Here is a 17428-nt window from a genome sequence, read left to right on the forward strand (position 1 = left end):
ATTATAGTTAATGGCACCCCACATCGTTACACTCCCCCTCCGTATCGATCAGTTAATGGCACCCCACATCGTTACACTCCCGCACCCCACATCATTACACTCCCCCTCCGTATCGATCAGTTAATGGCACCCCCACATCGTTACACTCCCCCTCCGTATCGATCAGTTAATGGCACCCCCACATCGTTACACTCCCCCTCCGTATCGATCAGTTAATGGCACCCCACATCGTTACACTCCCCCATATCGATCAGTTTATGGCACCCACACATCGTTACACCCCCCCCCCTCCGTATCGATCAGTTAATGGCACACCACATCGTTACACTCCCCCTCCGTATCGATCAGTTAATGGCACCCCCACATCGTTACACTCCCCCTCCGTATCGATCAGTTTCCAGAATGACGTTTCTGTTAAATCGATCCCCACGTCGAAGATGGAACAAGTTAAAGCGTGATTCATTACTGGACACAAAATTCTTCCAATATCGCCTTCGAAAATGATTCTGAACCCATTGACGCCTTGCCCTTTGATGAGCTTTCGAAAGAACGGGTCCTCGATAAGGGCGATGGCAGCGAATTTGATAGTCTGGGAGACGTCTAGACTCAGTCCTTAAATGTACCGGCCAACCACAAGTTCCGACGATCCCGACAGCGGTTGCATGTGTCGTCAAAAAGCGTTCGCGTATGTATACGTCATTTTTCCGTCATAGTATCCCTAAATCGTTTCACAAGACGCACAATAGTCGATCTTCTCACATTAAACCGAGCTGCTACAATAGACTGAGAAACACCAGCATTGACTTGGCCTAAAATCCTATTCCGATTTTCAAAACTTCAACGTGGCCTGCTTTTCGTTTACTTTTGATAATTTTGTCGTTTATTTGACGGTAAATCGTTCATAAACCACAGCATGTGGTTAAAACAACACATTCTTTGACGATTCTTTGATTATAACGGACTCGATCCCCGATGTTCGCGTGCACGAACAACCAATAAAGCGGTAAAAAATGCAGAACGAATCCACCTGTATGTTGAGACAAGGACATGTTATGCACCAGTCAAATGTAACCACGCCCCTACCCCCCCCCCATCCTCAGGTCTGGGGGGTATTCCGGGGATATATGGGGAAATGGGACCCTATCCCAGGGGCGCAGGGGCATTTGCCGGGGAATTTTATCAGCAGTTTGCCCCTACTGGACGGGGATTTTACCCGTGCTTGGCTGGACCGAAAGTCAAAGTCCCTGCTTTTTCCAGGATTTTGGTGCCGTGGTTACAATTGACTGGTACATTGAACTATCGCTGTTATACAAATGTGTATTACCTCATTTAAATAGCCGATCATTTGATATTTCTGTTAATCGAGTGATCTCAAGTTTTGATGACGTCGATATTTAATAAAAAATGTCACATGATGTGTATCAACCAATGTTTGGGTAGCTTGAATACTGCAGGCAGGGGCGTAGCCAGCATTACGCACTTACGCATGTGCGTAACATTAATTTGAAAAATGAAAGGTCGAGGGCTAAGCTAAAAATTGATATCAGAATAAAAGGAAGAGCAGCCAAAGAAAACGTTGCTTCCCTGTGATAGATAGCTTTCTGAGCCGAAATCAAGCACTTGGTATCTACAAAGTCGTCGGCCTCGAACCTATTAATCCCTCCAAATACACCTCAGAGCTCAACATGTTCGTTAAATTTTCCATTGTAGAGCTCAACATGTTCGTTCCATTTTCCATTGTTTTCCACTGGGTAGACCCCCCCCCCCAAAAAAAAAAAACCTCAACCGGCTACATGAATATTCCCCCATCCCACACCCTCCCCCTTTAGTGCGTAACATTCGGTAATGTCTGGCTTCACCTCTGGCAGGGATAGACATTGTATTACCAAAAACTTCATGATTATGTTCTTGGTATCTGTTACTCAATTGTGTGTATCTTGAATGAATTGAAACAATTTCATCAAACACAACGCAGTGTTACTTCCCGTATTCTACAGTTATTACTGAAACAATGCTAATCACATAACTATTGATACATGTATATATATATCAACGTGCCGCATAGTTCAAGGTCGTAATTTCCATTGATTATGAGTTTTGTCGTACTAATTATACTGAGAACAGTTTAATAAACAATCTCTTTGCGCCTTGAAAGATCGTATAGTTGACCATTTTAAGTCCCATTTCAGTTAAAACATAGAATAAACAATATTATAACTTTATTGGTCATATATTTATAATTTTCTGATCAGAAAGCAACCCCCTTCCGAAACATTCCATGATTATAACGAGTTTTCAGTTATAAAACTAGCTTTTGTTTTATTGAACTATTACCATTATAATAATAACTTATTTATGGGTGATTGGGCTTGATGATATATGTCGTAATCAATTTACTCTGAAATGTTGTCAAAGAGCAATAACAATTTTTATCCAAAAACAAAAATAGCAAAAACCTTGTGTCGGCGGGTCCGAAAACCGGAACAAAGCAATAACAAAAATCTTGCAATGTTTATGAATGTGTAAAGGTTTATACGGAAAAACTAAAATGCGACAGGATGTGTTTAGACTATTTATAAATATATAATTAAATATTTTTATTTTATATAACTGTTATTTAAAAATCATAAAACTCTGGTGTACAGAAACCGGTTCTCAAAATCAGGTGTTTCGATCTGTTTTATAAAACCATTTGATATGCTCAGCTACATTTCCCACTTATACCTGAATATACGAGCGGTTGACTCCACATAAAGCGAATTGAGGTGGTTTATGAAAGGTACGTGTTTTATCTTTTGAAACTTTGATTTTCTTTTTAAGCCTTTTTCTTCTGTTTTATAATCATTTTTTTTAAATCATGTTATCTGCACAACGCTTCTGAAAACATTTTCTTTAAATAAATATAAAATATACTTTAATGCTAAATTTAAAAGATATTTCAGAAAGGAAAATATTTTCATCTCTGTATATGAATGGTTCTCAACAATTAACGAAATAATTCATGAAAAATTCAATGTTGTTGATTAGTATTTCGCAGTTTAATAAACACTCTTTTTGTGCAGTTGCTACGGCGCATGCTTTTCAGTAGAACATTTGAGGACGTACAAGTACAAATACGTACATGCATTTTTAGAATACACTATTTATTGATATGACAGGCATCATTATGCAGCATCATTAAAAGCAGTGTTTTTGATAAATAATGATAAACTTACATATATAAACTATATACGACAGTTAAATTTCAAGACGCATTGAACTTGTATTTTTTTTATTTTATTTTCATCGTAGAAATGTTTTTTTAGTCGTTGTTTTTTGTTTGTTTTGTGTTATGTAATGAAAAAATATATTCGTGTTAATAGTAATTAAACTCATATATATATATATATATATATATATATATATATATATATATATATATATATATATAGAGAGAGAGAGAGTTTATTTTTAAAACAGAATTATATGCTTTCGACGGAGTACAAACTGATTAAATGCACATATATCACATTATATATAGCAATTAAAAGGGCCATACCTCAGTGTAACACCGTAAAACTGAAACGTATTGATAAAATGTGCATGACCTATTGTAAGCAACGCTTCTTGTGAAGTTTCAACGAAGCCATGCCGGTAATTGCTGAGAAATAGCACGCACACGAAAAGTGGAGCGGACGGACGGACGGACGAACCAACTTTTATTGTTCATGTGATTCTTTCTTCTTTAAATTAATGGACCCTTATACATGTATTTGTATGTGTGTTTTTACTAAAAAACATACCCAAATACACTCCGTACCCTAACAGCCCCTTCCCCTAAACACCCTGGGTTCGCTAGGTAATAGACGTACGGAAGCAACGACGATAATGCTCCCCAAATTATGCCGATGCATGAATCACCCAGAATAGAAGCGTTGAAACCTTTTCTTACAAACAAATTTTTCTTATATATATGAACGTAAAATGTTAATATCAACCCACAAGTAAAATAGCTTTTGAGAAATTTAAATGTAAATCAGCATATAAATATATACTCTTCAAAATATATGAAGTATAACTTAAAGAAAAATTGTATATCAATGTATTCGTTACAGCAGTACATTGTAAACAGTTATTTGAGCACATACAATTGTATTCACAATATTTGCAAACGCGTTGAATAAAATCAAATAATAGGAGTCCACCGAACTGTTAAGAAACAGATGAAAATCGAACGATTTCATCCATGTGGGTGGATTTAAATTACATTTGTTTTCTGAGGCGAAACCATTAAAAACTAAGAAAATGATACTTACATGCGAATATGACTCACTCGAATAGTTAACCCGAAGCAGGTGTTGAATAAACGTATTTTAAATGTTTACTAAGGCAGTGTGTGTATACCACGTGATAAGCTACGTCACAAAAGCTACATCGGAAAGTAACATTTTGCTTCGAATGATGACATAAAACAAATATAACTTTTCCTTTTCTTTATCATTTTAAATTGAACAAGGGGCAGTCTTTGCCGCTTAAAGAGCTCCGTCTTCGTTTTATTGTCGGAGTTTGATTTGGTGATTAGTTTCCTCAAACACTTCAACAAACCTCTTTCCAAAATCATGTTTTGACAGTGTTACATCAGGTGGCGGTTTTGTGAAAAGGTTTGTTGAAGTGTTTTAAGAAATTAAACTCCCAATCAATATAAGAGACAGAAGGCTGGCCTATGGAAGCGGCGTAGACTGTGCCATGCTTCATTTCATAGGATGAATAAATAGTCAAGTTATCTTTTTTGGAAACAAAATATTGCTTTCCGACTTTTATGACGTAATTTATCACGTGTTATACACACACTGTAAGGGTAAACGCGCTGAATCATCGACAAGAAAACTTGCACAGCGGCAGTGCATGTATGTGTGTGCATGGTATGTCCACTGTCATAACATGATGTAGCTAACAAGAGTATGTAAGACACTCCGTATTAGATTTTCCTGAGACCTTTAGTTTTAGGTGACACTCTTATTCAAAACCAATGCATACACATGTACATGTATAACAAATATAAATGTTAAGTGATAAACCTTAAACTACTAGTTAAATAATGCATTTATGAAAAATAACTGATATAAACAAGATTGTACACGGGTATTTAATAGCTGAGAACGCACAAATATTGAATGATTTGTGAGAGCTAAACTGTGATCTACTATAGTCTCATAAGGTCGAAATATCGTGATTTCTGTACCTTTCTTTCAAATTAAACTCAGTGTCCTTCATAAGAACCATTGTTTTCAACATTTATTCATCCTTTTTGGTAATTTTATACAATTAAACAACCTGCACTATTTGACAAGTAATGTTTGCCAACAAAACAAACACATAACAGGTGCTACTTGGAGCGAATTCTTGACTTCACGCCGTTTACTTAATAGCCTTGTCATAATATGTCGTTCTTGGTTGGGGCATGCACAGGCAGAATAACCTAACCCTTACCCTAACCCTAAATAGAGCTACCCTGGTTCTTTAAAGTGCACCAGTGTAAAGCACTGTCACAAGGGGACCCCCATTTAACATCCTTCTTGGAAGAAGATTGGTATTTTTAGAAGTGTGGCGGGAAATCGAACCTACGACCCTTGGATTGACAGTCAAGTATGTTACCACTAGACGCCGGATCCGCCACAATATCGTTCTCTTTTTCATAGTGGACTTTAATGCAAGCATTTCTAAAATCATCCATAGCTACCAAAGAAGGACCAACAAAGATGTTATATACACTACACTCAAGGACAAGTTTATCGTGAAATATTGGTCTTTATCATGGTTTATCCTTTTTATGTTCATCCTTCTATTCAATTTCGATTTAAATGTAAACATAAACTCGTTCTGTACCAATCTATTCAAATGCAATTGATTTCCTTTGACCTTGTATAAGATTTACCCATAAACACGTGGTTTCTAACCTATTTTGAGGAGTATACAAATTACATCGCTTGGTTAACATCGCTATTAAGTTATCCACGGTTCAAATATATTTACGATTGAGCAGCGATGGGAAACTTATCGGATATATTGATAAACATGATCAGAGTGTAAGATCCATTTTGATAGCGACACTTAGCCTCCTAAAGTATGCACTTAGCTCGTCATTTTTGTTTTGTTTAGAAAAAGGTCATGGTAATGTTGTTTTTTATATGTTCGGTCACTCACTATATGCATTTGCCTATTTACCATAAATTTAATACAGTTCAGCTTCAATATGTAAGATTTCGGTTATTTTAGTATGCACCCTCTGACTAGACATAGGTGCAATTTTAGTGTAATTGACATTCAAGAACAACTTAATTTTATATTCAGTAACAGTCATGTACCATGAAATTATGAAATAATTTTAGTACTGTACTTTCAAAAGTATTTGATGCGAAAAAGTCGCATAACCATCAACGTTTAAGTGCACACTTACAATCTTTAACTGTTCATGTGGCCTACACTATATTGTGCAAACTTCGCACTAACTTGGCCAGCCAATGTTTATATCTGCCACTTCACCTGATTAAATTCATTAACGGCTGACTGCTGCTTTACTAAAATAAATGTGTTGGAAACTTCAGACTGCTGATTTACTAAAATAAATGTGTTGGAAACATCAGACTGCTGATTTACTAAAATAAATGTGTTGGAAACTTCAGACTGCTGATTTACTAAAATAAATGTGTTGGAAACTTCAGACTGCTGATTTACTAAAATAAATGTGTTGGAAACATCAGACTGCTGATTTACTAAAATAAATGTGTTGGAAACATCAGACTGCTGATTTACTGAAATAAATGTGTTGGAAACATCAGACTGCTGATTTACTGAAATAAATCTGTTGGAAACATCCGACTGCTGATTTACTGAAATAAATCTGTTGGAAACATCAGACTGCTGATTTACTGAAATAAATGTGTTGGAAACATCAGACTGCTGATTTACTGAAATAAATGTGTTGGAAACTTCCGACTGCTGATTTACTGAAATAAATGTGTTGGAAACTTCCGACTGCTGATTTACTGAAATAAATGTGTTGGAAACTTCCGACTGCTGATTTACTAAAATAAATGTGTTGGAAACTTCCGACTGCTGATTTACTAAAATAAATGTGTTGGAAACTTCCGACTGCTGATTTACTGAAATAAATGTGTTGAAAACTTCCGACTGCTGATTTACTAAAATAAATGTGTTGGAAACTTCCGACTGCTGATTTACTAAAATAAATGTGTTGGAAACATCAGACTGCTGATTTACTGAAATAAATGTGTTGGAAACATCAGACTGCTGATTTACTGAAATAAATGTGTTGGAAACTTCCGACTGCTGATTTACTGAAATAAATGTGTTGGAAACATCAGACTGCTGATTTACTGAAATAAATGTGTTGGAAACATCAGACTGCTGATTTACTGAAATAAATGTGTTGGAAACTTCCGACTGCTGATTTACTGAAATAAATGTGTTGGAAACTTCCGACTGCTGATTTACTAAAATAAATGTGTTGGAAACTTCCGACTGCTGATTTACTAAAATAAATGTGTTGGAAACTTCCGACTGCTGATTTACTGAAATAAATGTGTTGGAAACTTCCGACTGCTGATTTACTGAAATAAATGTGTTGAAAACTTCCGACTGCTGATTTACTGAAATAAATGTGTTGAAAACTTCCGACTGCTGATTTACTAAAATAAATGTGTTGAAAACTTCCGACTGCTGATTTACTGAAATAAATGTGTTGAAAACTTCCGACTGCTGATTTACTGAAATAAATGTGTTGGAAACTTCCGACTGCTGATTTACTAAAATAAATGTGTTGGAAACTTCCGACGGCTGATTTACTAAAATAAATGTGTTGGAAACTTCCGACGGCTGATTTACTAAAATAAATGTGTTGGAAACTTCCGACGGCTGATTTACTAAAATAAATGTGTTGGAAACTTCCGACTGCTGATTTACTGAAATAAATGTGTTGGAAACTTCCGACTGCTGATTTACTGAAATAAATGTGTTGGAAACTTCCGACTGCTGATTTACTGAAATAAATGTGTTGGAAACTTCCGACTGCTGATTTACTAAAATAAATGTGTTGGAAACTTCCGACTGCTGATTTACTAAAATAAATGTGTTGGAAACTTCCGACTGCTGATTTACTAAAATAAATGTGTTGGAAACTTCCGACTGCTGCTTTACTGAAATAAATGTGTTGAAAACTTCAGACTGCTGATTTACTAAAATAAATGTGTTGAAAACTTCAGAAATACTGCCTTTTCAAATTATAATAATAAACAACTAATAAAAATATATAAATATAATATATTTATAATGATAAACATAACATGATGTTGACCACATTGGAGCTAAAGCAGCATGCATTGATTATTACTGTTCCGATAATGATTGTTATCAAGTAAATCATTAACTCATTTATTTCGTTTAGGCATCTGAATCGAGTTTGTACATGACCATGGCTGTTTTTTTTATTAATTTATTAACCCTAACCTTGTATGGCGGTCAACACACCTTGCTGTTTCTTGTTGATTGAAACATATACAATTAAACAAAAGTACACAGCAAATCAATATAATTACATTTTCTATATCAAATATTGGAACGGTGGACATAACATAATGCAATTCCTCTCCGAGGTATTGTTCATCGAAGTAATAGTAAGATGACATGAAGTAATTTCTTAATGAATAATCATATGTGGAGTGAACGTAGCGAAATAACCGTTCTTAATCATCACGATATTACTTCCGGTCATCGAACTGACTTAGATTTCAACCTCATTGGCTGATACATTACCAACGCTAAATCTGACGCAGGGATTGGGTATTGATTGAGTGGCAGTATGCGGACCTTAAACACCCGCGAAAGCTGAAATTCTAAGTCTAGTGCTTAGTGATTGTCTGCAATTTTATTGGCTTAAAATGTACATTGTATTCTAGTACATTGTTTCAGGAAATATTTCGTTCCCTAACTATGGCGAGACAGTTCCTGTTCCCGTTGGTCGTTTTGCTGGTCATTGCACCAGGCATCACTGCGTCAATCTCCCAAATAGCAAGGAAAAACATGTATGTATCATACACAAATAGTCTTCACACACACAGACTTGAAAGTCTTGAAAGTATAATAAAGATCTCAACAGCTCTCCCTGGCTTACTTTAAATAGTTTCCTGTGGCCTCCATTGTGTAAAATCAGTATTGCCCCTAAAAATAAAAATACCCCATTTTATTGGCTGCTTATCACGACGATATTTCAACGTATTATCATAGCTAAGCATCCACTAGTGTTATGTGATAGACATTTTAAACTATTTAAAGTAAGGTAGGAGCAGTTGTTAGGATTTGCAACATACTTTCAAGTCTCTGGTCAAACCAGTCTTTAATGTACTTCACACAAATATGTACCGGGTTACACTCGAAAATAGTAAAAATACACACATACACATATATAACATATAGGCTGGTAGCCAAAAACATAAACAACATTGTTGCGTATAATGTCAAACACCGTTGGCTCGAACTCCCAAAGATCGGCGAAAAAAGCTCGAGCCTCGAAATATTCGAACCAAGCGGCAACAATTACCTTTAGTTTAAATAAATCGGGGTTCTGCTGTATTTGTTTCAACACGAAGATTGTTGTTATTTTGGCTTAGGGTGGAAGCGACCAGGAGACGCCTGGGAGAGCTACGGGACACCTTCCAAGAGGAGAGCAAAGTGGAGTCGGATGGCGAGAACCCTATCATTGAAGGTGTCCGTATTATAAAAGAACTAGGTGGGTTTGTTTGTATGGCAATGATTAAAAATGTCTTGTTGTTCACGGATGGTATCTTTCAAAAAATTTATGAAGATGTTCAATGTAATAGTGAGGACAACTGGATTAAATCCATCTCCATTATTATAAAAATACAAATGTATTTCATAAATAGAATCAATCACCAAAAAGTCAAAAGACACTGCTGACTAATCGGTGTATTGACACAATAACTTGAAATCTGATAAAATCTTGCTTCGTAAAATTTGCTCAACTTTTTATTTCACCTACATACGTAGCAAATAATGAGTATATTATGCGTATTAGATATTGAACTCTAACTGACAAACATCGACACGTTTTATTTAATCATAATACGATAGTCATGTTTGCAATAAAAAAAGTGTTTCCTGCATATATATGTATTGCGACGTTATCAATATGCTTAGATTACTGTCGTAATGCATTTAAGTGATTTGGTATTTATCTATTTAATCTGATATATACCAATGTTGTTTTTTTGTTTGTTTTTTTTTATTGTTTTTTTTTAAATGTTACATTAACCTTATAAATGGCAACAATGTTTGTGAACCCATATTGTTTTGTAATCATTGATAAGTATTTTGTGAGAAGAAAATTAAAAGAAAATTACAAAAAAAATATATAGGAATTATGGTTTTGTTTGCCTTCAAAAAGCAAAAACAAATACTGTAATAGCTGAATGTATGTTTTACTTTATTCCATGTTCAAGTAAACACCCTTCAACTTACATTCAAATGATTCCGAACTTAAATTGGGTCATCAGACATCAGATTTGCCAATAAGGTTAATGGAACTGTCTGAAAACAGGATATGTGTGTTTGGGTTGTTCTTATTAATTTTAAAGCTGCACTCTCAAAGATTGACCGTCTTGTCAACTTGTTTTGTTAGCAAATGAGCCAATTTGTGCGTAAGTGTCTGGAAATCAGTGATACCAAATTGCTGAAAAAATCAGATCGCAGTTTTAATATTTACGCTCTAGAATTGTTTTATGGCTTAAGGCGTCACTAACGCTTTTAGAAAAAAGTCTAAAAAATCCATTATTCGGCAGTTCCCCAAATGCTTGCGATCTGTTCTATTGTGAGTTATCGTTTATGAATGAATAAAAGGTATTGATACCAAAATCACCTGATTCTGCGACAAAAACTTAAAAAAGAAAAGTAAAAAAGTCAGTCATTAAAAGTGCAGCTTTAACAACGATAATTGGTTTGTTCCATCCACAACCCAGAGAACCACGAGGAAGGGATAGCGGAGAATGTCCAGGGTATAACACAAATGATCGCCAGTTTACTTGTTCCGGTAGAGAAGAGACAGAACTTTTTAAAGAGAGTCATGGAACGCAGGGACCAACTACTGGCCGAACATGGTACACACTTCATTAGCTCAATATCAATATCAGTATCAATCTTCTAAATTTATTACTTTACGTAGGTTAACTCTAACTCCGTCTTTTAATGAATTTTGGGGCCCACATTGGGAATCATTTGCTAACTAATTAAATATGTTTTCATTTTCCATTTTTTGTTTTGTTTCACCATTTCTGTCAATTTGCAAAAAAAAATCCTTTTAAGCAAAAATCCATATTTTCACTTTCTCAGGGTCCCGCCCCCATTCCTTAAATGTAATGAGACACCCTGTCTTATCAAAAAGAGTTTAAATTAATCTTAATTTAAAGGGTAGAATCTGAGCTTTTTTATTTGACTGTAAAAAAGATTGAACAATCGACTTAATGGAACCGCTGAGGCGTGTCTAAGGATTAGAAAAAGATCAATATTGAATACTTGCCCAGGTCTCCTTTCATAGAACTGTAGTTCTGGGGTGGTATCCAATATATAACTTAAGTTGAACTTATGGTCATACATCATAGAAACCATTCACACTTTTTGATCTCGGTTATAAATTACAAACACTCCGATTAGCTACATCGTTGTTAGATCTAATTTAGACCAATATTGAATACCAACCAAACTGCTATACTTTATATCTGATAAGGTTTAACTAGTATAGGCGTATGGGTATACAATGTTCTTGCTAAGCAAGAATGCCCCCCCCCCCCCCGTCCTCCCTACACACACACATCCCGTCTTACACAAATAACCCCGGTGCCTTGAAAAAAATACCGGTATGAACTAACCACATACATATAAAACATTAGAGAGCGAGGCTACTTTTGGTGTTGGCTTGCCCATCTTGAGACGGATGCAGGAAACTGACCCTGGACAACAGGATGAGGCCGAGCTCCCAGATCTTCAGGCCATCTTTCGTGACCCAAGCATAATTGGACGACTTGAAAAATTGGGTTTGTATTCACGAGTTTTGGTATTGCATAACAAGTAAAAGTTGTATGTGTAACTACTTGAATAGGAAAAGTCATGCGTGAAATGTACGTAAATGAATGAAGATGCGCGAAATGTATTAAAATAAATAAGGATGCGTGAAATCCATCCAAGTTAATGGTGCAGGAATCTAATATTCATATGTACATTCTACATATAAAAGGCCTGTTATCAATCCTTTTGATATTACTTCAGAAACGCTTATTCATATATTGTGAAATCGTTTTAAATTGTTTATGGGCAAATATTTTTTTAATGTATGCCATTTCAACTTAAACTAACTATATAATGTTTACATAAATGTAGTATTTTTGTGTGTAGTGATAGAGTTGATTACTGTTTCTGTTTGAGCAGCTATATAATTAAAACATAAGCACCACACACATATATAAACTTATGCTCAGCTTCAATGTACCAAAGTGCTTAATCAAAAAAGAGTAACACTTAAATTATGATATTTTACTACAGTCCAGTTTCGTTGGCTCGAACTCCCCAGGACCGGTGAAAATCGAGCCACGGAAAATTTGAACCAAGCGGGAATGCTTACCTTCAGTTTAAAGAAATCAGTCATTCACATCCAGTTCGAGCCAACGAGGAATTCGAGCCTAGCGATTTCGAGCCAACGGGGTTCGACTGTATTATAATGATTTTTTTAACTGTTCGATGTTAAAGAGTACTTTGGTCGAATAAGAGATACCACGAGCCATATTCAAACATGTTTCATCGGTCGTTGTTTGGATTATCCCCGAACTCTATGTAACGGTTGTCCTATATAGCGTATGTAAGCCGCGAGTTGGGATCAAAACCGAGATCTTTAGGATGAAAGACCAATATCTGAAATCTTATATCTTACATAGGAGGAACGGTTTAGATATCACTATTCACAAAGCACACACATGCATAAAGTTTTCTTTTATGTTTTGCAGAAGTTGGGATGATGATGATCCGGGCATTTTCGCAGGCGTTAGCGGAACAACTGCAGCAGTTGAGTCAAGCCCTCGTGGAAATGGACGAAGGTCAGTACGTTTACATATACGGTCATGATCTTTTTGATGCTACGATTAACCAATAAACGCCTTGGCCTTCTTTTTGTTTAATTTTATGGTCCACGCACTTACATCGAGCAATTTTGTATTGAAACATTTCAGTATATATTTTCTTGAAATAAGATATTAATATCACCGATGAATCAACGAACGGTCTGTTTTAAAATTAGCATTCAATATTTTGATGCGACGTTTAGGATAAAGCGATGTATCGTCTGAAGAAAAGAAGTTGAACGCAACGTTTTCGGCATATCTGATGTAAAATTATGTATTTCTTTTAATAGAGACCGACAATGGCGAGGACGTAAACGAAGATGATGATTTCAATGGTGCGGACGATGACGTCACCGGAAATGTGGGCCCACCTGAACAGGGCGACAATCAGAGCGAATCTGAGGACCAAGAAGGTACAGCGGCTGGTGATGCGGCAGGGGGCATTCCAAATGAAGCCGCCGGAAATGAGGGCCCACCAGAACAGAGCGATAACCAGGGTGAATCTGACGTTCAAGGTGGTAATGGGGCTTTTGATGCGGCAGGGGGCACCCCAAATGGAGGCGACGTCGCAGGAGAAACACAGGACGGGAACCAGGAAAATGGGACCGGGTCTGAGGGCGAGAATGCCGCGGGGTCTGATGTCGAGGATGAGGAGGAGGAAGAGGAGGAAGAGGAGGAGAGAAGGGTACTTACGAGTTTGCTGAAGGTTCTTACCAAGAAAGCACTTATGAGAGATGGCTAAAAAGAATCCGGCTGAAGATAGAACAGACTTAGTGTTATTTTTTTTTTCTAAATAGTTTACATTTGATTAATTAGAATTTTAATATTATTAAACGGTAATACTCTTTACGAATTTTATAAAAATATTTTATTATTTCTCTAATTAAAATACATAAAGTAAGCAGTTGTTGTGTTACATTTATATAATAAAACAAAAAGTGACATTTTCATATTTTGCATGACGGCTATATATATTATAGTATGTCAAATATTCTTGATCCTACAGTAGGTTTTTCCATATCATTTTGAAGTTTAACGAATCGTTTACAGTGAAAACCAAAATATATCTAGTGTTGCACTCCCATATGAAGCAGCTTAATGACAAGGAAACATTTTGGGCAAGTAAATGTGCATGGCGTTATAAGCATTTAAGGTAATCCAGGAAGCAAAGCTGTGTAAGTGCACTTTAGATATTAAGGTAAGCCACCCATAACTATGATACAACGATGTATTAGTAACTTAAGATATTAAGGTAGTCCACCCATCATTAGGATGCAAAGCTGTATAAGTACATTTTAGATATTTAGGTAGTTCACCCATCATTAGGATGCAAAGACGTATAAATACACTTTAGATATTAAGGTGGTCCACCCATCATTAGGATGCAAAGACGTATAAGTACACTTTAGATATTAAGTTAAGCCATCCAGGATTAGGATACAAAGACGTATAAGTACATTTAAGATATTAAGGTAATCCACCCATCATTAGGATGCGAAGCTCTGTTAGCGCATTTTAGATATTAAGGTATGCCATCCATCATAAGGATGCGAAGCTATGTTAGCGCATTTTAGATATTCAGGTGGTCCACCCATCATTAGGATGCGAAGCTATGTTAGCGTATTTTAGATATAAAGGTAAGCCATCCATCACTAGGATGCAAAGCTGTTTAAGTACAATTATGGTATTAAGGTAAGCCGTCCATTTAAAGGATGCACAGATGTGTAAGGGCATTTTAGATATTAAGGTAAGCCATCCATCATTAGGATGCGAAGCTATGTTAGCGTATTTTAGATATTAAGGTATGTCATCCATCATAAGGATGCGAAGCTATGTTAGCGTATTTTAGATATAAAGGTAAGCCATCCATCATAAGGATGCGAAGCTATGTTAGCGTATTTTAGATATTAAGGTATGCCATCCATCATTAGGATGCGAAGCTATGTTAGCGTATTTTAGATATTAAGGTATGCCATCCATCATAGGATGCGAAGCTATGTTAGCGTATTTTAGATATTAAGGTATGTCATCCATCATAAGGATGCGAAGCTATGTTAGCGTATTTTAGATATTAAGGTATGTCATCCATCATAAGGATGCGAAGCTATGTTAGCGTATTTTAGATATTAAGGTATGCCATCCATCATAAGGATGCGAAGCTATGTTAGCGTATTTTAGATATTAAGGTAAGCCATCCATCACTAGGATGCGAAGCTATGTTAGCGTATTTTAGATATTTAAGTAAGCTATCCATTATAAGGATGCGAAACTATGTTAGCGTATTTTAGATATTAAGGTAAGCCATCCATTATAAGGATGCGAACCTATGTGAGCGTATTTTAGATATTAAGGTAAGCCATCCATCATTACGATGCGAAGCTATGTTAGCGTATTTTAGATATTAAGGTATGCCATCCATCATAAGGATGCGAAGCTATGTTAGCGTATTTTAGATATTAAGGTAAGCCATCCATCACTAGGATGCGAAGCTATGTTAGCATATTTTAGATATTTAAGTAAGCTACCCATTATAAGGATGCGAAACTATGTTAGCGTATTTTAGATATTAAAGTAAGCCATCCATTATAAGGATGCGAAGCTATGTTAGCGTATTTTAGATATTAAAGTAAGCCATCCATTATAAGGATGCGAAACTATGTTAGCGTACTTTAGATATTAAGGTAAGCCATCCATTATAAGGATGCGAAGCTATGTTAGCGTATTTTAGATATAAAGGTAAGCCATCCATCATTAGAATGCGAAGCGATGTTAGCCTATTTTAGATATTAAAGTAAGCCATCCATTATAAGGATGCGAAGCTATGTTAGCGTATTTTAGATATTAAAGTAAGCCATCCATTATAAGGATGCGAAGCTATGTTAGCGTATTTTAGATATTAAGGTAAGCCATCCATTATTAGGATGCGAAGCTATGTTAGCGTATTTTAGATATAAAGGTAAGCCATCCATCATTAGAATGCGAAGCGATGTTAGCGTATTTTAGATATTAAAGTAAGCCATCCATTATTAGAATGCGAAGCGATGTTAGCGTATTTTAGATATGAAGGTAAGCCATCCATCATTAGAATGCGAAGCGATGTTAGCGTATTTTAGATATGAAGGTAAGCCATCCATCATTAGAATGCGAAGCGATGTTAGCGTATTTTAGATATGAAGGTAAGCCATCCATCATTAGAATGCGAAGCGATGTTAGCGTATTTTAGATATGAAGGTAAGCCATCCATCATTAGGATGCGAAGCGATGTTAGCGTATTTTAGATATTAAAGTAAGCCATCCATTATAAGGATGCGAAGCTATGTTAGCGTATTTTAGATATTAAAGTAAGCCATCCATCATTAGAATGCGAAGCGATGTTAGCGTATTTTAGATATGAAGGTAAGCCATCCATCATTAGAATGCGAAGCGATGTTAGCGTATTTTAGATATGAAGGTAAGCCATCCATCATTAGAATGCGAAGCGATGTTAGCGTATTTTAGATATGAAGGTAAGCCATCCATCATTAGAATGCGAAGCGATGTTAGCGTATTTTAGATATGAAGGTAAGCCATCCATCATTAGAATGCGAAGCGATGTTAGCGTATTTTAGATATGAAGGTAAGCCATCCATCATTAGAATGCGAAGCTATGTTAGCGTATTTTAGATATGAAGGTAAGCCATCCATTATAAGGATGAACACTAGTGTTAGTTCGTTTAAGACATCAACATCGAGATTATTACTTGATTAACCGTTATAGTATTCTTGCATATAATTCATTGTTTGAATAACACCATAATGACAAACTATCATGCTATGATATATTTAAGGGACATAATAAAGTATACTATGATTATACAGCCATTTTATCATTTTGTGTCTTAAATATCACACTGTATATAGGAAAAAAACTCTCGGTGAAAACTTAAGAACTATTCAAACTTTTTGAAATTTTAAGAGGAAACTTTACAGTAGCATTTTTTATTTTTATGTTTGATGGATGAATTACCCTAAATATGGAGGTTCATTAAAAAACTCGAATGCATCTTTTGTAACAATTGTTCATAACTAAAGTTGATAAACAAGTACATAGTAGCAATATTGAAAATAAATCAATGTCTAACAACAACAAAACATTGCGAATTTGTAACATGTAGGGAATAATGTCTGAAATTATAGACAAATGTTGAAATGTCTAACATATCACAGATTCGGTAAATATCACAGAACACAACTCTGATTTTGAAATAAAC

General features: G+C 35.6%; 1 protein-coding gene across 1 annotated transcript; it reads left to right on the forward strand.

The window, feature by feature from the left end:
* The first annotated feature begins 2726 nt into the window (after positions 1-2726).
* On the forward strand, positions 2727-14079 carry LOC128246762 (sodium/potassium/calcium exchanger 1-like). Its single transcript, XM_052965179.1, has 7 exons — positions 2727-2779; positions 8968-9080; positions 9666-9784; positions 11031-11168; positions 11958-12101; positions 13065-13154; positions 13469-14079. Exons 2-7 carry the CDS (start codon positions 8989-8991, stop codon positions 13918-13920), a joined length of 1035 nt encoding a protein of 344 aa, XP_052821139.1. The 5' UTR covers positions 2727-2779; positions 8968-8988; the 3' UTR covers positions 13921-14079.
* Positions 14080-17428: the final 3349 nt, after the last annotated feature.

Source organism: Mya arenaria, chromosome 9 (genome assembly GCF_026914265.1).
Source record: "Mya arenaria isolate MELC-2E11 chromosome 9, ASM2691426v1".
Classification (NCBI taxonomy): domain Eukaryota; kingdom Metazoa; phylum Mollusca; class Bivalvia; order Myida; family Myidae; genus Mya; species Mya arenaria.